The 24,871-nt window shown below is 36.1% G+C and overlaps 2 protein-coding genes across 11 annotated transcripts in view; one reads left to right on the top strand and one right to left on the bottom strand.

The window, feature by feature from the left end:
* Drgx (Dorsal root ganglia homeobox) overlaps positions 1 to 8,814 on the top strand; it is a 251,495-nt gene extending 242,681 nt beyond the window's left edge. For all 10 annotated transcript variants that reach the window (XM_067768580.1, XM_067768576.1, XM_067768578.1 and 7 more), the window contains one exon: positions 1,922 to 8,814. In XM_067768580.1, the coding sequence (XP_067624681.1) occupies positions 1,922 to 2,796 (875 nt within the window). In that variant the 3' untranslated portion in view covers positions 2,797 to 8,814. The remainder of the gene's footprint in view (positions 1 to 1,921) is intronic.
* Positions 8,815 to 11,826: 3,012 nt separating this feature from the next.
* On the bottom strand, positions 11,827 to 24,395 carry LOC137241899 (carboxypeptidase inhibitor SmCI-like). Its single transcript, XM_067769254.1, has 4 exons — positions 24,153 to 24,395; positions 23,767 to 24,090; positions 15,229 to 15,387; positions 11,827 to 12,204 (listed from the first exon to the last, which is right to left on the bottom strand). Exons 1-4 carry the CDS (start codon positions 24,316 to 24,318, stop codon positions 11,909 to 11,911), a joined length of 945 nt encoding a protein of 314 aa, XP_067625355.1. The 5' UTR covers positions 24,319 to 24,395; the 3' UTR covers positions 11,827 to 11,908.
* Positions 24,396 to 24,871: the final 476 nt, after the last annotated feature.

A 24,871-nucleotide genomic window follows, 5' to 3' on the forward strand; every position in this document is an offset into this window, starting at 1 on the left:
GACATAAAATAATTATTTCATCCCACCTCATTCCATAACTAGACTCTTAGTGGGTGGAAATTTGTCTGGGTTTATTTATTATTATGGGTTATTTATTCGAATATGCGGTTGATAAATCAAATACCATCCTCAATATGCGTCCCATATTCGCTTAAGATGAATCTGTGACATAATCGAAAGTCAAAAAATATTTTAGAAGAATTATGTAATTACTTAAAGTTGATGTAATAGCAACTCGACGTCATCGCCATCGTCGCCGTTTTCCAGTTTCACTTTTCTCTTAGATTGATTTAAAATCTGCGTTGCTGTCAATCACTTCGACTAATCACTTAATTCCATACCGAGATGGCAATAAGTTTAATATCATTAGAGCGACTGCAATTGTTTCCTGAAAAATGTAAAGCAAAGTAGATTCAGTTAGGCTTAAGTGGTTGACTCATGATATAGGACTTACACCGGATGAAAATCTTTGTCATGCCACAGGAAAGCGAGAGGTAATTGCCTTTAAATTAATCATGGGAGCCTCCCTTAATTTAACCAAACCCTGAGGTATCAGTTATGGCGGGAACATTGTTTTTTCACGATGTTTAATTAGTAAATAAGACACGTATCGAAGCGCTCCCCATCCGGGGGAAATTATTCCGCTGCAGCCTGCTCTTATCGGTGCTGAAACAGTGATACATAGTCCCAAAGTATTTTACACTGGTTCTCATATGGTTAGGTAAGGTTATACTCAACAGCTATCCCTGTAGGAGAACACTCACTTCGAATAAACGAAGATTCGTTGTATTATCGCATAAAATCACGTCGACGTAAGCTGCAACTACGTAGAGAGTCGATATGTCGCGACGATGTATATAGTTTCGGATATGACAAATCTTGACCTTCAATAAATTCGTCATAATTAAGAGTAAAGGGGACCAAAATAGTACTGCCCCAGCGGGTTAGGGGGTCAGAATATACCCGCGGTAGGTATGCCTGTCGTAAGAGGCGACTAAAATACCAGATTCAAGGGGCTGTGTAGCGCAACCCTTGAGGTTGCCAGCGCAATATACAGCTTCTCCAAACCCAATTGTCAACCTCACCTATCCGCGGCGAATCCTGTTTCACTAACAGACGAGGCACTGGCGACCCCAAGCTCCTCATGGAACTTGAGGGTGGGGAGGGAGGGATGGCCGGAAGGTTTAATGTGGCCATATAAATCTAATAAAGATTATCGGGCTAGCACCTTAATGGTGCTGTGTTACCGGAGCGTAGCGGATCTGTATCCGGCAAAGGACCATCACTTCGATAATACTCCCCAAAGCCTTCGGGGAGCAACCTTATCGCTACAACAACAACAACAACCTAAATATTACATTAAGTCTACGAAAAATGCTGTTCAGTCAAACAAGAACCGATTCGCTAACCCCAACTCATCATCCTCCATGTAGCTGAAATGGTAATGGTCTTGTGGAAGACGCATCGCATGGAATACGATTTGACAGTGACTGGACAGAACTACAATCAAGAAGAATAAAGGATCCCAAGTCCACTTCGCGCCAGAAGGATTTCGCCACTTTACAAAATAGAGTACCTGCTCAACATAAACTTAACTGGCTGGATACCCAGTTGTACAAAAACTCTTCCTATTGTTTCAACTTGTACATAATCTGACATGTATTGAAGTATTCTGGAAGCAATCAAATTTTCTAACAGAATTTTCATATATTATTTCTGCTTCCAAAACCTTTTGGCTCTTAATGACATGTGTCTTATTTTCGCTTTCCTTCCAGACATGCTTTTAAATTATACTCACGTTATTCCGGCTTTCTGCTTAGTTTAATAAAAACCACTAAACCTTTATTAAATAACACAAAATCCCAAAAAGAATAACTTGTTTCATCAACGCAACTCGTTTCATTTCTTCTTTTTCTTGCAGGTGTCTCGCCATTTCCAGGCCTCTGCTCTTGCTGCTCGCTAAAACCACCACCGCCGCCACAAGGCGCTTCTTCAGTTGCCGCCGCCGCCGCTGCTGCAGCTGCTGCTGCCGCTTCTGCAGCCTCATCCACTACATCTCACACACCTTCGGCGCCATCAACAAACAGTTCACCCGATTCGCCACCCAGCTCTGTCGCATCCATTGTTGCTCAGTCAATACATAATAATCACGATGCGCGCTCCAGTTCGGTAGCAGAATTGCGTCGCAAAGCGCAAGAACATTCCGCCGCTTTATTACAATCGCTACACGCTGCAGCAGCTGCTGGTCTAGCCTTTCCTGGTCTACATTTGCCGCCACTCTCATTTCATCATCATTCCGCCGCTGCGCTAAGTAATGCACACGCTGCTGCTGCAGCAGCTGTTGCTAACAATAACAATAATAATATAAATAATAACAATAACAATGGTATGCGTCTGAAAAACGAATCGGCTCAAGATATGACAGCAAGCACAATGAATGGTTTGTCGGCGGCGGCCGCTGCTGCAGCAGCTGCTGCGGCTGCTAGTAACCATCATAGCATAGCTAGTTTGACATTACTGGATGCGCAGAATGCTGCATATCATCATCATCAACAACAACAACAACAACAGCAGCAACATCAATTGTCACAGGCAGCACTGCATTTGCAACAACATCAGCAGCAGCAGCAAGAACCACATAAACTCTCTCCACCAATTACGCCGTCTCATACGTCCGCTGCTAACCAACATCGCCAAGATACACCACCCAAGTGCACCACGAATGGGGTAAATTCGAATGGCTGCATCGGCAGTGCAGTTAGCAAAGCTAGCGGTATGATAACGAAGAGCGAATAATTGTACTCGTAAAAGTAATAGCGGTTGCAAATCACTGTTTTAAAAGTCACTCAAGTACCGAGTTCGGGACAGCCCTACGACGAAAAGCTGCTAAGGCGACTGGTTTTTGTAATTTTTTTTAATTATGTAAAATCTGTAATAAAGCTACTATCTAGTGGATTATACATACATATATAGAAACAGTATGTACATAGAGAAATCTGATGCAATACTATTTAATGTAGGTTAAGTACGAATAATTAGGTTTTTGTTTAGATGCAAGTGATTGTAAGCGTAATCAGATATTTAGTTTTTCAAGTGTTGTATTCAAGTTTACGTTTCATTATTATAAATCTCAATCAACATATGGGCGAATCCACCAAATTTCTGAAAACTCGGCCGTGTACATATAGAAAATATGTTATTATTACTAGAAGGTATCTAGGGCTTAAGCATGCCCTCAAATATTTATTTACAATTGTTACTCTTAAATTATTTGATCATTAATTTTTTGAGACACACTACGAAGTGTGTTCAAAAGGTATCACAAAAATTATTTATTTATTCATGAATATCTATTTTGCCCCTTCAAGATAATCTCCATGGGATATTATACACTTGTGCCAACGGTTTTTCCAATCTTCGAAGCACTTCAAAAAATAATTTTTTTATCTTGTTCAGTTCCTCCTTCGATGCCGTTTTTATCTCGACAGTCGTCCTTTTATGGGCCTTTTCATTTTAGGGAACAATAAAAAATCACAGGGGGCCAGATCGGGAAAATACGGTGCCTGCAGCATCATTAGTGTGTTGTTTTTGGCCAAAAAGTCGCTTCGAAATTGAGCAATTTTGGTACACTCAGAGAAGAACGCCGTTCTAAAATCCAGCACCACCGGACTCAATTCAAGTTTTTCATGTTCTTACTTTTTTGTTCTTGAAAAACGAACGATCTGTTCTCAAAACAACAACCTTGTTCTTGAACTGACAACCATTTTCTTGAAAACAGAACGGCTGGTCTTAAAATATGAATAAATGTTCTATTAATGAGAACAATGTTCTTAAATTAAGAACAATGTTCTTAAATTAAGTTCAAGAAAAAAGAAATGGTATAATTCGTGTGCACTAAAATGTGAAATACAACACTTTAATAATAGCTTTTTTGTTATTAATATTTTTTATTAATTACAAAAAAATTATTATTAATAAAAATAAATAAATAAATGGGCACTAATTGGAAAAATCACCTTCCCACTCCATTTTGTCAACGAATGTTCTTAATTTTGAACTTGTTTCGTTCGTTTTAGAACGATTTTTTCTCTGAGTGTACGAATTTCGCGGCGACCTGTCTCATGCCCAAATCATTAATACTTCTCTAACGGTGATTCGACTATTGGCCATTTTTTTTTTTTTTGAATAGGTACACTGAAAGAAAAAGACTGGTAAAATCAACCGAAATACGGGTCAATTCAACCGAAATTTTTGTCAATTTTTATCCATCGCAACAAGATGTTGAATCAACTGCGCACAAATCGTTGATTCGTAATTGACTGTTTTAGTAGTCAAATGAACAAAAAAAGTTGTTGCGACAGCTTTGTACGAAAGCGCCTATGTTACCATATACATACGTAAATATGTGAATACATAAATACGCATGCTTGATACATATACATTCATATGTATGGACTTACTAACCCCGAACATCAATTTGCGTACATCAAATTTGCTGGCACACATTAAACATTAAATATACACTTCATTATTTTGTTTTGCACCATCGTCATGAGTACAAAGTAGAGAGCGCAGTGAGCGTAAAATTCTCTTTGAAATTTTCTCAAATATTGACAGTTGATCGCCGTTGAAATGACCTGTAAGATCAGTTGTGTTAACAGAAAATCAGATTGATTAGGAATCTGCCAATTTTACAGAATTTTGTTAACTTAAGAGCGACAATTTCTCTTCTGTTGAAATTACTATACTAATTTGTTTGCTTGACAAAGAACTCGGTCGAATTAACCATAATTCGATCAATCACAAAAGAATTTAAATTCGAATATACATACGTAACCCGCAAAAATTCAAAATTCCCGATATCTTTTGAACACACGTAAATCGTTTTGAGTTTGGAATGAGGCGTGGTATACGCGGCGGGAACTCCTTTATCGGTGTAACAACAACAGCAACTATTGGGAACTCCTTACATCTTTCTAAAGTTAACGTGTCTGGTTCAAATTCATATATGTATACGTTTGTCTTCTTATTCTCCTCAATTTCTTATTCAGTTTATCCCTACTCCACTTCCGAACCCATTCCCACTCCCGCTATAAGGTTAACCTATTCGACAGGCTGCCGAAACTATAAATTGAAGATTTATTACATACAAGATTTATTACTGAACACACACACAAATTTCATCAAAATGGGTCCAATCGTTTATGAGGAGTTCAGTCGCTAAAACACTCACAGAATATATAGGTATAAATATAAAGTTAGGCCACGCAGTCTAGCCATGTTTACCCATTGGCGGCCGAGTGGATTTTAACCCTATCTCGTCTACCAATTCTAACGAAAAACTTATCTAACAGTATGGGTATTTAGGCCGACGATGTCAATGTTGTCAGCATACGCCAGTAATTGCTTACTCTTATAAAATACAGTTTCAAAGCGTTTCAGCTCTGCAACTTGCATTATTTTTTTCAGCATTAAATTAAAAAATCCCACGAAACCTCGTTTACTTTCGAACGGATTCGGAGCGGTCGTTCCCAATTGTAACTGAGCTCATTGTGTTCTTCAGCGTCATTTTGAATAGCCGTACACGTTTTGCGGGGAACCAAATTGAGATATAGCGGTATATAGGCAACACTCCTTTTCGTGCTTTCGGCTGTAAATTCAACGAAGAGGTGATGTGTGTCAATTCTTTTTCACGGTTTTTTTTTCCAAGATTTGGCGTGAGAATCTAATCGATAGTAGATTTATTATCAGCTTACAGGTTCCTCCTTTTTGTAGACTATGCAAAAACCACTACTTAGATACCAACCGTCAGGCATGCACTCGTCCGACCATATTTTGACCCCCAGCGGGTTAGGGGGTTAGAATATACCCGCAGTAGGTATGTCTGTCTTAAGAGGCGACTAAAATACCAGATTCAAGGGGTTGTGTAGCGCAACCTTTACAGGTTGCCAGCGCAATATATAGCTTTTCCAAACCCAATTGTCAACCTCACCTTCGAGCGGCGAATCGCGTTTCACTAACAGACGAGGCTCTGGCGACCCCAAGCTCCCCATGGAACTTGGGGGTGGGGAGGGAGGGATGGCCTGAAGGTTTAATGTGGCCATATATATCGCTCCCGAGATGGCCGGGCAAGCACCTTAATGGAGCTGTGTTACCGGAGCGTACCGGATTTGTATCCGGCAAAGGACCATCACATCGATAACACTCCCAAAGCCTTCGAGGAGTAACCTTATCGCTACAACAACAACAACAACAACAAACATATTTTGAAAAGAAGCTGATGCATGCGCCAAAATCGAAACGATATGAAATGAAAGTGCGTACATACTTACATACATACTTACATGCATGCCTTTTTCAACCTTTGATCTAATTCAACATATGATGTGGTGGAAAGCTCTCGATGAGCACATATTTGAATGAACGGTTGGCAGCGAACACACACACATCCTTTTTTTTATGAAAAATGTAATTTATGGTTAAACAATTCTGGTTATATTAGAAAGGAATCAACTATTTTGTTTATTGTAACTGTAGAACTCTAGTAAATATTTCAAACTTTAAATGCTGTGCTGAGTTATTACATTAAACCGAAATTTAGCGAGTTTATTTTATAAGATGTATATAGATATAAATAAAAATTCGTAGGTAACAATGAATAAATGTAAACCATACTTATCTAAGTGGGTTGGGAACAAAAATAGATATTGTATGTATAAACAATTGATTGATTAATAAAAGGCACAGATAATGCACAAATGTAATATTAAAATCACACAATACTTTTAATTGCTCAAATAATTCGTGCGCAGCAAACTGAATGGACTTTATATAAAAATTCATAAACAAATAAGTTTGCATATAGGCAAAACTTTAAATAGAATGTTAAAGGCAAAAAGTTTGTAATGATTGTTAATTCTCAATAAAGTTAGCAATCTTTTTTGCGCAAAATAGATATTTGACATGAAACCAAGCAAAAAATACAAAAATATGCTCAAAAGAAAAAATTAATTACGTACATACTTGAAAAAAAAAGTTATTTATATTATACTAATTTCACACAGAAAATTAATCGAATAACAATTTTGTTTAATGAAATAACTAAGTTTTCCTTTTCACACAGGGCTACTTGCTTCATTAAGCGAACAGCTGCCAGCAGCCCCGAAAAAAAATATTACGCTTTTTCAAAAAATATTTAACATGAACAGCAGCAGGTGTTCCTCCTTAACTATTTAGGCAATCAAAATAAAATGCGTGTGGAACTATGCATAAATGTTGTGTTGACTCCATTAGGTATTCAATAAAGCAATAATGAGATAATTAGTATTTTGTATGGAAGATTGAGTTCAATAAGGGCTTTAATATAGAAAACGTGACTAATTATTTCATTAACGCTCTGTATGAAATTGATATTAGTCAATTAGCTCAACAAACAACAAGCTGTCAACATAAATGTATGTATGTAAATTTGAGTACGTTATTAGTTCGTTTATAAAATCTTTTTTATTAAATTATTACATTTACACTGAAAGAAATGGTGCTAGTAAAATCAACAAATCGGTTCTGTTGTTCTTGACTTAACGGAGATTCGGTGAAATTGATCGAATTATGGTTAATTCGACCGAGTTCTTTGTCAAGCGAACAAATTAGTTTAGTCATTTCAACAGAAGAGAAATTGTCGCTCTTAAGTTAACAAAATTTTGTAAAATTGACAGATTCCTAATCAATCTAACTGATTTTCTGTTAACACAATTGATCTTACAGGTCATTTCAACGGCGATCAACTGTCAATACTTGAGCAAATTTCAAAGAGAATTTTACGCTCACTGCTCTCTCTACTTTGCACTTATGTATGCTGTGTACTATATGTATGCACATATTTACGTATGTATCTGGCGGCAGCCGTGGTGTGATGGTAGCGTGCTCCGCCTACCACACCGAAGACCCTGGGTTCACACCCCGGGCAAAACAACATAAAAATTTTAGAAATAAGGTTTTTCAATTAGAAGAAAGTTTTCCTAAGCGGGGTCGCCCCTCGGCACTGTTCGGCAAGCACTCCCAGTGTATTTCTGCCATGAAAAGGTCTCAGTGAAAACTCATCTGCCTTGCAAATGCCGCAACATATGTACTTTCGTACAAAGCTGTCGCAACAACTTTTTTTTTCATTTGACTACTAAAACGATCAGTTACGTATCAACCATTTGTGCGCAGTTGATTCAACATCTTGTTGCGATGGATAAAAATTGGCATAAACTTCGGTTGAATTGACCCGTATTTCGGTTGATTTTACCAGTCTTTTTCTTTCAGTGTACTATATAAAAACTTACAAACCTAAAGTATAGTCCAACAGTTTTTTCTGCCCTCATCGAGTAAGGTTTTTGTTTTTTTAAAAATGTGTGAAACAGTAATTATGTTAATTATTTAATTGTTTTAGGTTTTTTTTTAATTTTGAATGTCGTAGCTTTATATCTATAAACTTCTTTCATTTACTTACATATTACTGTTTTTGTTGATTATTCCTGTTTTCCAAAACTACAAGCAAATAGAGCTTATGAATCCTCGAGTTTGTCGAGGAAATTTCTCGCCAGCTTCTCGACATTCAATTTTATCGCTGCATTCGCGGTTTTATATAGAATTTACGATTTCTTCTGAAGCACAAGCGAAAAGTTCGCGAGACCTACAAACTTCGAAATTCGAAGCCAAGTTGTCGCTTCTCGGGTGACGAAATTCTCGCTGGTGTTCTAGAAAAAATCGTTAGCTCTACAAGTAAATGAAAAAAAACATAAATAAAAAAAAAATAATAATAACAAACAAGATCGAGCATTGCAAGGCTGACGACAGAGTGCTCGCTACAAAATTTATGCTAGGCGAGAAGCAAGAAGAAATCATATTTTTCTTAAAGAAAAACATATACCTATAAAAAAATCGATAAGTTATTATGAAAAATATATACTTCATAAATAATTTACTTAAAATAAAAATTTTATAAAGTTATAAGCAAATGTAGCCTTAAAAATACTCACTCGATATTAGTAATACATACACTCAAAAGTAAAAATAGACTAAGAAACGTGACATTATAAGTAATTATGTAAATAGTACACACAACACATTCATTATTAAAATGTCAAAATAAATTCTAATGAAAAGTTCAAGAAGGTTTTTTTTTTATTAAAAAGACTAGCAGACACGAGGCAACATTTCCCAAGTGTAGCATTTTAAATTTTTACATCTTCAATGTCGAATTATGATCAAAAAAAATGCTTTTCATCGGAAAATGTCAAATATTTTTTATATAAATTTTATTTCTAAATTTTGAGACTTATTTTTTTGTTTTAGCTGAATACTAGGCAGTTTTTTTCTCCTTTCCGTTCATATACCTCACGGAAAAAAGTATTGGCACTTGCAGTTTACAACTAGTTATATTTAAACAAAATAATTTTCAATTTTTGTTGTTATATCGGCCTACGGATTTGTAAGGTCGGGGGTTCGAATCGAGCTCAAGGCCTAACAATAATTATTTTATCATTATTATTGTTAGGCCTTGAGCTCGATTCGAACCCGCGATCTTACAAAATAATTTTCACAATTTAAGAACACAAAAACACTTACAAATATATCGCACACATAGATCAATGTGAAGCTAACTCAAAAATATGAAATTTTGAAGTTATGAGTATCTCCGGACTTACCAATGCAATATCTTCTGAATTGCATTGACGCATATGGAAGAGGCAGTAAGTTTTACGAGTTTTCTGAACCGTGCGATCTTTTGAGTTGATCGCTGTTTCGATCATGGGTTTGATATAGTAACATAAATATAAGCTTAGGTTCAAGATCTTAGGCCAAATTCGCCAAAACTCGAATTTTCAGTAAAATTTTCACTAAGAATTTTTAGGGTTTTTCTGAATACGCCGTTTTGTAGATCATTGAATTTGAGTGCAACAAAGTGTTAATCTTAATTCCCAAAATTTTTTTTACCATTTTCTTCCTTATAAAAATATTTGGTTAAAAATTTTGTATAGAGGAAAGCTCAATTTAGCTTACAAAACAAATTGTGAAAAATAAGGAAACTGTTTAGAGGAGTAAGTAACCACTTTATTACACTAAAATACAATGATCTACAAAACTGCTTACTCAGAGAAATTCTTAATGAAAGTTTTAAAATTTTACTGGATATTCGTGTATTGAATTTTCGAAATTTTGCGTAAGATTTTGAGCTCTAGTTAATATTTTTTTTACATATTTGTAAAAAAAAATTTTTTTTTAAATTGCTAAAACTATTTTGCTTAAGCAAAACTGCAAAATTACCCTGTAAAAAGATACTACGCCCCGAAAGTCGCATATCGGGACACTCCTATCGTAGTAGAGGAAGAGGACACTCTCCAATCCGCTGGAAGGCCAGTAGGAAAAAGATTTGAACTCCCTTGGTGTTTTCATTAGATGCCAGTTAGCTCAGCGGAGAAACTTCGTTGGCAATTTTTTGGACGCCAAAACCAGTTTAAACGATTAAACATCAATTAAAGAAAAATAGGTCGAAGGGGCGGTTAACGTTGCTTGCATGGGAAACAAAACGCTGATTGCTCCCAAATTATTCGGAATTTATAAATAAAACAATCTCGAAATTAGCTCAAATGAAACTCAAATATATTTCCCATTGAAAGAGGCCCGAAATGATCCTTAAATTAATCCCAAAATGAGTCGAATATAGTAGGAATTGATTCGGAAAACATTCACAAAATGATTACTCCCATCGAAATTGTTTGGAAAACAACCGCCAAATGATCGAGAGATAGTTCCAAAATCGTTCTGAAATAGGCCCGAAACAATATTGATATAGTACGGAAACGATCGTGAAAACGATCTATAACTATACCTGAACAATCCTGTCAAAGTCGCGCCGAAATAATTCCAAGCTGATTCTGCGCTTTTTTCTAAATCATGCTAAAATAGCGCCTAAATGATCCGTAAAAATTCTATAATTCTTGGTCCTAGAACAGCTCTGAAATTATACCGGGTTCCAAGTATACGGAGATAGTGCCAAAGGGATTTGAAATGGTCGCAAAATGCACTCGGAGAGAATCATGAAACTATTCTACACAGTCCCAAAATATGCCGAATTTTTCCTAAAACAGTTACGAAATTCTCTTTAGATAGTTACGAAATAGTCCCGAAATAATATTAAAACAGGGTTCGACACCGAATTTGTTTCCAACTCAAAATTATACCGAAAAAATCCCGTGATCTACATTAACTACCGATATTATCCCTGAGATAGTAAGGAAATGATACCGAAATGTTTCCTGCATTTTCAAAAGTCTTCACTATCTGCACGCGAAATAAAACCTGAACCTCGACAAATGCTTTGAGAAGGTTTAGATCCGTATCATCGTCCTAGAGACAAATATATATTAGACATTTAGATTAGATTTTAGATATAGATTTTTAATTTCTAATGTTCGATTTTTATGTATGTAGGATGAAGAAAAGCTTCTAATGCATTTATTCCCTGTAGGAAATGGAGCTAACTTTAAAGCTAAGATATCTCAGTGGCATTTGCTTAATTTTTGATGATCAACAAAACAAGGATCCAATCATATATAGAAAATGCTCGCAATGTGTTTTGAATTCGAAATCAAAACAAGACAGCCTATAAAATTTTTGTGAATGTAGCAGCATAAGTTATACAAGAAAAAATTTAAATCGAATATTAAATACAAAAACAAAAACGTTTAAACAGCAATATATCGGCACTATGATGTTTGGGAATGTACCTAGTCTTTCGTAGCAATATAGGAGTCTTACATATATGGATGCAATTCATAATTTATAAAATTAACAACACCAAAAATATTTATTCATCATTATTTAGAAAAAGTAATTGCACTCCCCTCTTCTATCAAAAAATTTAAGCTGCTACTGCAGGCTGTACGACGGCAGGTGGTACCACCGGAGCTGACGCTTCATCGCTTGCCTTTTTTACAGTTTTACTCTCCTCAGTTTTTTCAGTTTTACTCTCCTCTTTATGCTCTGCTGGGTCGACTGGCAGACATTTTTTCTCGCATTCCTCTTTGCTTTCGAAATTATTTCGATTACCATTACAGCCGCCATAGATGAACTCCTCGCATTGACGGCTCTCCACATTGTAGGCATAACGATAGAAGAGCGCGAAACAGCGACCAGTCTCTTTAGGTTGATGGCATTCTGGTGGAGAAATAATTAGAAGGAATGAATTAAGTAGGTAATATAAGAAAAAAAAACAAACAACAAGATTTTAAGACATCTCTGAACTTTTCTAGTTGTAGGCGAGTTTTGAAGTTGAAGTTCTTACAACGAGGGTGATATTTTTGTGAGCGATATTTCCCTATATTTCAGCAGTGCGCTAAACTATCAAAAACTTTCATTTTTTATCCCAATCCCATCTTAGGAAGAGTATCAATACTGACAGAATGCTAGTGATATGGACTATTGTACGATAGGTACCTATATTACAGTCTGCACAGACGGCTTAAAAATGCATCAAGAAGCTGAGGCTGGGCTTTTCTCGAAGCATACCGACCTCATGATACTTGCAGAATCTTCCAGGCGGAGGTCTCTATTTCATAGAGAGACCAAAGTAGCACTCTTCCTCGACAGCCAGCTTGCCTTAAGAGCATTAGAATCTAAAACCAGTAAGGAAGGTTAAGTTCGGGTGTAACCGAACATTACACACTCAGTTGAGAGCTATGGTGACAACATAAGGAAAAATAACCATGTAGGAAAATGAACCGAGGGAAACCCTGGAATGTGTTTGTATGACATGTGTATCAAATGAAAGGCATTAAAGAGTATTTTATGAGGGAGTGGGCCATAGTTCTATAGGTGGACGCCATTTAGGGATATTGCCATAAAGGTGAATCAGGGTTGACTCTAGAATTTGTTTTTACGATATGTGTATCAAACGAAAGGTGTTAATGAGTATTTTAAAAGGGAGTGGGCCTTAGTTCTATAGGTGGACGCCTTTTCGGGGTATCGCAATAAAGGTGGACCAGGGGTGACTCTAGACTTTGTTTGTACGATATAGGTATCAAACGAAAGGTGTTAATGAGTATTTTAAAAGGGAGTGGGCCTTAGTTCTATAGGTGGACGATATTGGTATCAAATTAAAGGTATTAAGGAGAATTTTAAAAGGGAGTGGTGGTAGTTGTATGTGTGAAGGCGTTTTCCAGATATCGACCAAAATGTGGACCAGGGTGACCCAGAACATCATCTGTTGGATACCGCTAATTTATTTATATATGTAATACCTGCCAAGATTTCAAAGGTTTTTTATTTCGCGCTGCAGAACTTTTTCATTTTCTTCTACTTAATATGGTAGGTGTCACAACCATTTTACAAAGTTTTTTCTAAAGTTATATTTCGCGTCAATAAACCAATCCAGTTACCATGTTTCATCCTTTTTTTTCGTATTTGGTATAGAATTATGGCATTTTTTTTCATTTTTCGTAATTTTCGATATGGAAAAAGTGGGTGTGGTCATAGTCGGATTTCGTTCATTTTTTATACCAAGATTAAGTGCGTTCAGGTAAGTACGTGAACTAAGTTCAGTAAATATATGTCGATTTTTGCTCTAGTTATCGTGTTAACGGCTATGCGGAAGGACAGACGGACGACTGTGTATAAAAACTGGGCGTGGCTTCAACCGATTTCGCCCATTTTCACAGAAAACAGTTAACGTCATAAAATCTATGCCCCTACCAAATTTTGGTAAATTTTTGTTCGACTTATGGCATTAAAAGTATCCTAGACAAATTAAATGAAAAAGGGCGGAGCCACGCCCATTTTGAAATTTTCTTTTATTTTTGTATTTTGTTGCATCATATCATTACTGGAGTTGAATGTTGACATAATTTACTTATAAACTGTAAAGATATTAAATTTTTTGTTAAAATTTTACTTTAAAAAAATTTTTTTTTTTTTAAGTGGGCGTTGTCCTCCGATTTTGCTAGTTTTTATTAAGCGTACATGTAGAAATTGGAGTAACATTACTGCCAAATTTCATTATGATATCTTCAACGACTGCCAAATTACAGCTTGCAAATATTTTAAATTACCTTCTTTTAAAAGTGGGCGGTGCCACTCCCATTGTCCAAAATTTTACTAGTTTACTATTCTGCATCATAAGTTCAACTCACCTACCAAATTTCATCGCTTTATCTGTCTTTGGTAATGAATTATTTCACTTTTTCGGTTTTTCGAAATTTACGATATCGAAAAAGTGGCCGTGGTTATAGTCCGATATTGTTCATTTTAAATAGCGATCTGAGATGAGTGCTCAGGAACCTACATACCAAATTTCATCAAGATACCTCAAAATGTATTCAAGTTATCGGGTTAACGGACGGACGGACGGACATGGCTCAATTAAATTTTTTTTCGATCCTGATGATTTTGATATATGGAAATATATGTATATCTTTCTCGATTCTTTTATACCTGTACAACCAACCGTTATCCAATCAAACTTAATATACTCTGTGAGCTCTGCTCAAATGTGTATAAAAAATACAGATATCGTGCCAAAATATTGAGCTTTCTGACTTTCATTGCACATCTCCGTGTCTTCTGAAGGACAATCGAAGAATGCACTACTAGGGCAACGAACTTGCCCTAAACCAATCGGTGAGTTTGTGCGGTCTCAAGTTCCTTATGACCATATTTGGATAGGAAAAAAAACGAACTGTTTGCTCCTACTAAACAAGTGGTCTTCCCAGCACAATTACAGTTCACTGAGCTATCACACCGATGCTTCGAAGATGACGTATACAAACAAGCTCTCTTCAGAAGGTGATATAATGTAGAGGAAGAGGAGTTGATTCATCACTTTCTGGTAAAGGTAGTGATGATGGATATCTCGATGCCTCTTAATTTCATAAAGGAAAGCAAGTTGTTTAGTGCGGAAGAATCTAGTTTGAGGAATGTACACATCTCTCTACCTTCTCCCGCCCTTTCCACAAGTAAAGCTAGCTTAGGTTGAGTAGCCCTAAACATGACCAAACGTCGCAGAAAAAGTACCCCTGATCAGAACTGGATCTACCAACTGTAATACTTTATAACAAGTTCAGACCTGACCAACAATTTTTCGGCGCCACTCCAACAGGTGTCACTTATGCGAGCACTATTGACAGACCCTTTTAGATTTCACTCTAAAAAAATTACGTTCGCTCGCCAACGCACACTTCAACTTACCTTCTACGACATCTGAGGCTTCGGTTGGTGCAACGCTTGTTGAGTCGGCATCAGCTGGTTTGGGTTTCGCAGTCTCACTATCTACCGCAGCGGCATGTAGTGTTGCAATCAAACCAGCAATAAAATACAAAACTAGTACGAATTTCATTTTGATTAAAATTTAAAAAAAAACTTATAAAATTTATATCGTAGTACCCGGAAAAACCACACAAATTCACTTAAAACTTGCTGTTCGCAGTCGAAGTTCTAGTTGCACAATGAATGCTCTGAACGACTTCTAAACGATTTAAGTACTTCCACGTTGAATGAGTAATCGAAGCGATCAACTCCACCGCCCTCACACTTCCGTTTACACTGCTACGATTTGCGAAAGTAATGCGTCCATTTTGTATTAAGTTTTTGTTTTTTATTATTTAATTTAGGTAAATGCGTGACAATTATTACGATACTCACGTACGAACATTTATTTTGTATTTACCCTCAGTCCATAAAAGTGATGTATGATCGGGGGCTAAATGACGTAAAGAAGCGCCAGCTCAGTCTGTCAACAGTTTAGAGTGCAAACTCACAAACTCATTAGTAGTTAATGCGAGTAATCTCTTGGTGTGGCTCGGTTTGCATAAACGATTCGCGAGCAGGTGTGAATAATGCGCAAAAGTTAGCACCGACAGCATATACCGGCAAATTTTGTGCAATTAAGGTTTAGTTGTGCTTACTTAACTATTAAGTATTTAAACACTCAAAAACGATTTGCGATTCATCAATTACTTCATAGAAGGATGTCTTATATGCCGTGGGTTTTGCCAAAAGTACTCACACAATACAGGATCCAGCAGAAGTCCCAAAGGCACAGCATTTATGTGCTAAGATCAAATAGGGTAAGCAGCAGCTTTTTGTACCACTAGAATAGGCAGCTAGAGAATGAGGTAGCATGGCTTATCAGTCGACGAATGGAGTAGTTGAAGGGGCCGACGATGTCAGATATTACTTTTTTGGTGACAGCATTTAGGATAACGATTAGAGTAGACGAACAACTGAGGTAAGCCATAGGAGGATCCGTACGACAACAGCTGGGAGACTGAACGACAGCAGTCGGCCGATGAACGTAGCATCATCAAGGAAAATTAGGATTTAAAAAGAGCTGGCTGGCTGGCAGCACCACCTGAGAAGCGGAATGGTCAACACCGGCACACCAGAAGTGAAGCCGAAGGTATAGGAGTATCGGAGATGAATCAGGCACTATGGAACTTTACATTGCCTGTATATCAGATATCGCTCGGTCATCTATCATAGAGTTCAACGGGTAATTGAAAAACCTAAACCCACTTATTGACGGTTGTAAGGTTTCGTGCAAATTCAGCTAAGTAAGTTGAACTGAGTCTTAATTATCAATTGGAGTAAACTTTTAGCAAAAAAATAAACAAATTGTCGCTCTACTTATCTACATATATAGTCATATTTATATTGCTTTAGAGCCCGGAAGTCAAGCCCAACCGGCTTAATGACAAACGTCGTCGGCAGGGGGTATACATTTATACATGCTTTTTAAATTAAAAAAAAATATATATCAATACACTAACTTGCTTTGTTGGCATAGACCTCCACCTGGAAGATACTGCAACAATCAGGAAGTCGCCAGATGTTTCGAGTATAGCATAGGCTCAGTTCCCTTTTTACTTCCTCCATAATCGGTTTCATGTTTGTCCGAAAGTTTCAGTACAAAATTTGGGGAATCTTGCAATCGATTTTTGTGAAACTTGGAACATACTTTAGGACCCGCTGACAAAGCTATTAGAGGGAAATGAAAATGCCGCTAGAGCCAGAGACTTGAAACTTTGAAAATAGCTTAGAACCCTATTTAGTTGTAATGTTTAGGATAAAAAATGTTTTTTAGATGGCGAAGGGATCGAGATATATATAGTATATAGAAAATCAATTTATAACATGTGAAATCTTGCGATCGATTTTAAAGTAACTTTTCATTGCGCTAGAAAGTTGAAACCTTGCACATATTCCAGGACACCTTGGCAATGCAACAAAAGAAAAAAGCTGTACGCTAGCTTGAGTCCGGATCGATATAATTCGAAAAATGCTACCAGATTTGAAATTTTGTGATCGGTTTTAAAGTAACTTCCCAGTGAGCTATAAACCTGAAATTTAAAACCTGGTTCAGAGTTCGATGACCGTTTCTAACAAAAAGTTTCGCCAGGTGTAGCACGCATTTAGATATTTCAGAAAATCGTAGGGATCACATGGAATTTTACGATCAATTCTTGAGATACTTCTCATTGAGCTACAAAAAGGGGAATTTCGCGATCAAGTTTTGATAAACTTCCCGCTAAGCTACAAAAAGAGAGGAAAAATCAGTTAGGTTGAGCACGGGTTGAGATAATAAAAAATTATACGAGGTTTGAAATCTTTTCATAGATTTTTGTGCCAATTCCAAGAAAGCTAGAGGCTTGAAATTTTAAACTGGTTTCAATGACCAATCTCTATCAAAAAAAGTGCCACTAGGAGGCGCACGTATAGCGATATTTGGAAAAATGTACCTGAAAGTCAACAACTGCGCAGTCCGCTCTTTCCACAGGCTGGATTCTCTCCACTGATGACCTGATACGAATCATTCATTGTCTCTCAATTCTTTTCCAGGAATGGGTCTAGAAGTTCATTCGATTGTAAACAATGGTTCATCCGATTGTAAACAAAAGTTCATTCGTTTCCAAGAATGGGTCTTGAACATCAGATGGATACAGAGTTGCCTAAAATACGCCAAAAAAAACTCCAAGAAATCCGTTCGGTTTCATTATTTTCAAATAAATCAGCAAGTAAGGTTAAAAAAACTTATAAAAATTTATAAAAAAGGCAAAGTTTTGTAGAAATATTTTGTGGTAGATAAGTGAAAAAATATGAAATAACATATTTCGATTGCGTTGCTTTGCTTTGTTGCTCTGGCACCGGCACAAGATAACAATGAACGGCAGGCCCCTTTTTTCACTTTGATGCGACCAAAACGTTTATGTGCATACATATATATATCCACATACAATAAAAAACGCAAAAAATTTATAAGAAATTACGAAATTAGATCACTTCACTAGGTGAAGTATCTGCGTTGTCGTCCCCAAAAGGCTGTTAATTATACATGTTGCGTTAACCTATACGTATACCTACAATTTATCTCAGCTGTCAGAAGTGGAATGTTGCAACGCTCCACTAAAACATGGCTTTTATGCATCCATTTACATCAATGCGAAGACTAAGAAGCTGAATTTTTCACCAATCGAAAGTGCGATGAAAGGTGTTGTCACTGATAAATTTTCCACGGGTGAAAAAGGGTAATTTTTTTCCGGAATTTTAATCCTGACAAAAATTCGATTTTTTTGATATCCCATTTCACAATCTTGAGTGAATTTTCGGTGAAAATCATAAATTAAACCTTTACCATGTAAAATACCCAAAAGTTATTCTGAAATGCCCAAATTTGATTTTGAGCATGATGGCATCTATGGCCAATATTATAAAAAATGCACACTTTCACGCGCTCTCAGAGAGCGAGAAATTTCATATCAGGTCATCAGTGATTCTCTCAGTCTGAGAGCCAATTTTGTGTCCAAGTGAAATATGGCGTTTTACTGCTTTTCAGATAAGTGATGATAATCATGGTATATTTGTACTTTTTTGGTACATTTCGCTTCTCGAAAGTACGTTGGTACTACATTGACATATTTGGTACATTTTTGTAAAATACAGCACTACACTTGAAGTCATTTGCAAAGTAGCTCTGAATGTACAAAAAAAATTTATATTTTCCGAAGAAAATATATAGTTAAGTTGTTTTGATGCCGAGCACAATTTTCCATTTGCAATTATGGATAATTTAAATATGCTTATGAAAAATAGCATAACTGATTCTAAAATTGTGAACAAATTTTGCATCAATAGAATTAAAGCACATAAAATAATGACTCAAATAACAGGGCCATAATTGGATTTTTTCAGAAGAATTATTACTCTCTAACTAGATAAAACGACTGATATATGTATATCAAAAAATTTGGCAGTTTCGATTCGAATTTTTGATAAAAAGTACATTGATAGATTTTTAAAATTGATACCTTTGACCGCTAGTAGCACGGAGGGTATTTTTAATGCCATTATTAAATGTTTGAAAGACCATTCAATACCACTTGAAAAAATTATTGGTTTCACTGCCGACAATTCCTCGGTTATGATGGGAGCAAAAAGCAGAGTGCAAGCAAGGCTGAAGCAAGTTGTTCCAAATCTGCATGTTAATGGATGTGTTTGTCACATTTTAAATTTAGCTTCGATGGTCGCTTGTGATGTATTTCCCAACAAAATTGATTAATTTTTAAAAGATGCAAACTATCATTTTTGTAACAGCCCCTTAGGCGGGCAGACTTTCAGAGTTTTCAAGAACATTTCGGTACAGAAATGCATGTTATACTAAATACGCCCCCACAAAGTGGCTTTCTAGACAAGCAGTCATAGATAGAATTATTGCGCAAGGGATGCCCTCAAGTATTATTTTAATCTTTAAGTATTTAAAAATAAAAGCAGTATTCAAAATAGTAATCTTATATCTGAAATTTTTTGAAATCCTATTTATAAAATAAATTTTATTTTTCTTTCTTATATTTTAAATGAAATAAATAATGTGAATATAGAAATGCAGTCTGAATATATTCGCATACATTTACTTATTACCCAATTAAAAGTTTTATAAAAAAATCTTATTTAGACTCCAGTCCGAAATCTGCATTTGATAAAATAGAGAAAATTAATTCTTTAGAGCTTTATCAGAGCATGAGAGCCTTAAAAAATTCAAGAATTTAAATATATGCAGCTTTTGGGAAGAATTAAGATCAGTTAAAAATAAATTAAATGCGCAAATGTTTTCCAATATTTCCGGAATAGTTCAATGCTTATTGTCGATTCCACATTCATCCCCAAACGTAGAAAGGATATTTTCTATACAAAATTTAATTAAAACTAAGTGTAGAAATAGAATTCAAACAAACACAGTTTCGAATTTAATAAAAACTAAAGACTTGATGAAATCAACTAACAATAGTTGTCATAATCTAGATAAAAAAAGAGTTTTGTCAACTGAGGTATTTAAAGAACTCAAAGAAGAAGAACTGTTAATGTAGTGATTGAAACATGAGTTATTAGTATAGATGTAGGCGACAATTTTTCAACTTTTATACCTGAATCTAAATTAAATATTAATTTTATGTTCTTTACTCAATAAAAAAAATGTGTAGGTATATACATATGTACATAATTGCACGCTTCAATCGATAAAATTCTTTTATTATTTTTACTGGAAAAGTATTTCTTCATAAATCGTATTTCCCTGCTATACTACCTTTAATTTGTGTTAGAAAGTTTCTTGACTAAAAAAAAGTTTTTGGATGAAGAAGCAGAATATAGCTCTAGTTTGGTTCAACTTCACATCCGAAGACTTTTGGTACATTTTTTGATGATTTGGTACATTTTTATTCCTCGTTTGATACAAAATGAAAAAAACCATTTATCATCCCTGTTTCAGATGCGCTGCTCACTGCATCTATTAACTGCACGTTCCCCTCTTAAAAGAAACTTAGTATGCCACTGTTTAATGAATTTGTCAATGTCAATAATTATAATCGTCGGCGATCGTCAGTGATCGTTAAAAGCATTAAGCGGCAATTACCAACCGGCGTTTACCGTACGTACGGACGTTTGTCGTACGAAACACATGTGGGCGTCTGTATACATGTACATAATATATTTGTGTGTGTGTATTGTTTACAGATAAGCACTGTTGCCATTGACCATTTTGCATGCATTTAATTTTTGATGTTGTAAAAGGCTGGAATTAATATAAATAAATATAAATAGATTACATATTTATAATCTGCACTTTTACATAATTATTTCGAACTATTTTCACAATTATTCAAACTTTAATTAGGTGTTTTTGCATAAAACTGCAAACGGTCAAAAATTAGCGCACAAAAGTTTACTAGGCAACTCTGTCTAGTGAGAGAGCGATCAGCTGACACGTTCTTACGGAAAAAATCAAAATTGTTTTGATTTCTACGTTCCGGGCTACGTACGTACGTGCGTTGAACGTCGGTGAGTTTTCGTTTAAGCCGCAGACATTGGTGCTTTATCGGTAACCATATCGGTAACCTTATAACAGCTGATTCGACCAACCTTATGAGAATCGATTATTATAGTATCGTAGCCAACCAATTGGTTTTTGGTTTACCGTCGTAACGATAAACAGCTGATTACGTTAAGGATACGACTACAGCGATACGACATACGGCACCAATGACTCCCTCTTTACATTGCACACTCATAAGATAGGTCGTGTCAGCTGACACGTTTTTGGTACGTACGTTCGTGAGTAACTGCCGCATTAGACGTTCTGTTGATCATAAACATTCAAAATCGTGCTTGGGTGTGTGTGTTTGTGCAGTGAATCTCAGCTTGGTTACGTATTCTAAAGCAGCCTTCAGGCGGTGCTCTTTTTTTTTAAGTGAACAGTAATAAATTGAAAATATAACAATATAAATAATATGTTAATTTTGAAATGCGCTGAAGTCTAGTGTGGATTACATTAAACGCAAATCTACTTAAAGCGATATGATAATTGCGATTTTGGAATTTTTGCACTGCGCGCTAATTGCGATTTTCCCTATAATTAAATATTATCTTAGATACATAACAATGTTGTATGACGATAAAAATAAATAAATTATATGCCGAAATCGTGCGTTACTTGCATTATTTGTGGTTTTTTATTCAGAGCACTTGTTAAGAATAGTTTGTAAGTGGGCATTTTTACCGTCGAAAATTTGTTGGTAGGTAGTTTTGTGTTTGTAATATTTTGATCTAAGTTTCAAACTTCGTTTGCGTCTCAGACTTAAGCTAAGACTCAAACGGACGTAAACAGCCTAGTCTCATATGCAGCTTCAGGTTCATTCTCAGATTTCATCTCCGTCTCAGTTTCAATATCCATTTGAGTGTATGCTTCTATTTCTAACTTAATCGCAGTTTTGTGAATTAGGGAAAGCAGCGTTCTGATGAATGGAATAAGTGCTACGGTTTTCTAGCACAAAATATACAATCAAACCAACTTAACTCAACAAAAAGCATATTCACATGGTTTTAAAACACAACCCAAAAGTTCAAACTTGGTTTGTTTGTTTAGTTCCATTTGTGGTAACTACTGCAAGTCATAGAATCTATTCCCAAACTTTTTTTGTACAATACAAATGTGATAGCACAGTGGATCGAGCACACAGCTCTTATCTGAAGGTGCCGAATCGGAGCCTGGCGAGGTTTGTTCGATTTTTTTAAATTGTGATTTAGCATCACTCGTGTTTAAAATTTAACTCCATTCCTGCATAAACATTTTCACGAAATCTAGATTTTTTACACTTTAAACCACAAAGTTTTAAATCAAAACTAAACTTTTTACCCTTACATGTCCATTTTTACCGCAGCTTAGACTTAATATTTCAGATCATTGTAGCGCATGTTAAGCGGTGCACTTAATCACTTGAGATCTTTGCCAATGAATGGGTAAGTAATATTTATTCTCAGACATCCAGGCTATACTAAGGGCCGGTCTTGGATTCATGTTAGATATTAAGTGAACAGTCCAACATACAGTTATTTACTTGGGGTCTCGGCGTATAGATATGTAACGGATCTTTATTTTCTGAGACCCGCAGGCTGCACTTCGATTCAATCACTGAATACAATAAATCTCCCAACGAGATGTCCCAGCACTTCAACCTGAACACTATACTATACTCCTACCTGAACACTAGTATATTGACGGAAACTGTAGATGAGTGCAGCAGGGGACTTTTATCGCCCACATCCTTTTTGAAAACGCTCCGCTAGATAAACATGTGGTCTCTTATAAACTTCGTGCAAACTCGAATACTAAAATCATGACAAATGTACTCTGGAAAGGTCTTCCCATATGGAAAGCTTGGATGCTGGTTTGGCCTTCCTGTGACACAGCGCACGCAAACACTCCTTTGACGTGATAAGGAGTCTCACTGGACACTATTTTAGAGATCGTCACAGCTCGTCACGTTGGTGCGATAAGCACAGCCCTTTCAACGTCACCTCGACCTCAACCTCCCCCCCATTGCTGGATACTTCAAGCACCTTCTGGTACTAAAGTGACTATTGGTGGAGCATTTTTTGAAACCGCCGCTACTAGGAGTGGTCTAACCATGCTATCTACTCTCTGAAAGCTGTTTAGAGTCAAACATGCCTCTCAAGGTTGATGGGTAGATGTGAAAGCGACTCTATTAATTGATAAGCTGTCGAGTTTCACGTCACTGCGCTTTGAGGCACGAGTGCCTTGCCATTAATTTTCATTCGATATCGTGCTACTAGACACAAGAGATGACCTATTCCATTCCTTTTTTTCAGTATTTAATCTCATATTTTTATTTAATCAAACTTTATTAGACATCTAAACTAAGAACAATCTTTATTTGATAGGTTTCGTAGCTCTTGGTTGCGTTTGAGCTACAACCGGTGCTTTTGTTGTTGTTGTGATTGAAATCGGTGTATTAGCAACAGTCTTTGGAATCGTCACAGTTGCTGCTGGCTTAGCATTAGAATTAGCCACATTATTTGTTGCTGTTTTTGTTGGTAAAACGCAAGCATCTTCACATGTCTTTAAGAAACCAAATTTATTATCATTACCACGACAACCGCCAAACTTAAACGGTTCACAAGTATTTGTTTGTGAATTATAATAAAAACGTGCGAGACTCATGCGACACGGTCCCATCTCCATAGGTTGTAGACATTTTGGATCTGAGGAATACAAAAAAATTTTATTTGTTTAAATTCATTACTTAGTATACAATTTGAGTCACCTTGTACGCGTGTCACACCCGCTGTTTCAACTTTTTGTTGTTTTTGTGTTACCTGTGCTGCTGCTGTCTGTGTTGTTTGTTTTTGTTGTGGTGCGCTCCAACTTGCGCTTATCGCGATGATCAAAAGAAACGCACGTAAACTCAATCCAAAACCAAAAGCTGCCATTCTGTTGTAGAGTCAATAACGAAATGAGCCAAGTGATTCGTCAAAATTGTTTTACTCATTTAGCATTTAGTACATTTAGTGATTCTTGGCATCTAAACACTTGTGAAATAAAGGCGTTAATTAAATGTGCACAAAAAAATAATAAGTAAACAAAAATTATCATCGGTCATATATATTTTGCTGTGCGCTTTTGGTCTCTACAGCTTCTAGAAGTTAAGCGTTTAATCAGCGAAATCTCTGTTCAAGTGCGAAAAAGACAAAACAAAACACTTATAGCAAAAATTAACCCACAGTTAGTCATAGCCATAGCCATAATGTGGGTAGAACTCTAATGACTCATGATCTTATTTCCGGAATGTATTGCATCAATATCCAGCAACGGATTTTCGATAATACACCCCAAAGCCTTCGAAAGACCAATATTTTACAAATCTGGAGAAAAACAAAAGTAATATTCTTGCCCAAGAGAGTCCGAGAACGCACGAAAATGCCAATGACTTCACACCCATAAGCGTTGTTGTTGTTGTATTAACGATAACGAGACCCCCCGAAG

Source organism: Eurosta solidaginis, chromosome 2, assembly GCF_040869045.1.
Source record: "Eurosta solidaginis isolate ZX-2024a chromosome 2, ASM4086904v1, whole genome shotgun sequence".
In the NCBI taxonomy this organism is placed as follows: Eukaryota; Metazoa; Arthropoda; class Insecta; order Diptera; family Tephritidae; genus Eurosta; species Eurosta solidaginis.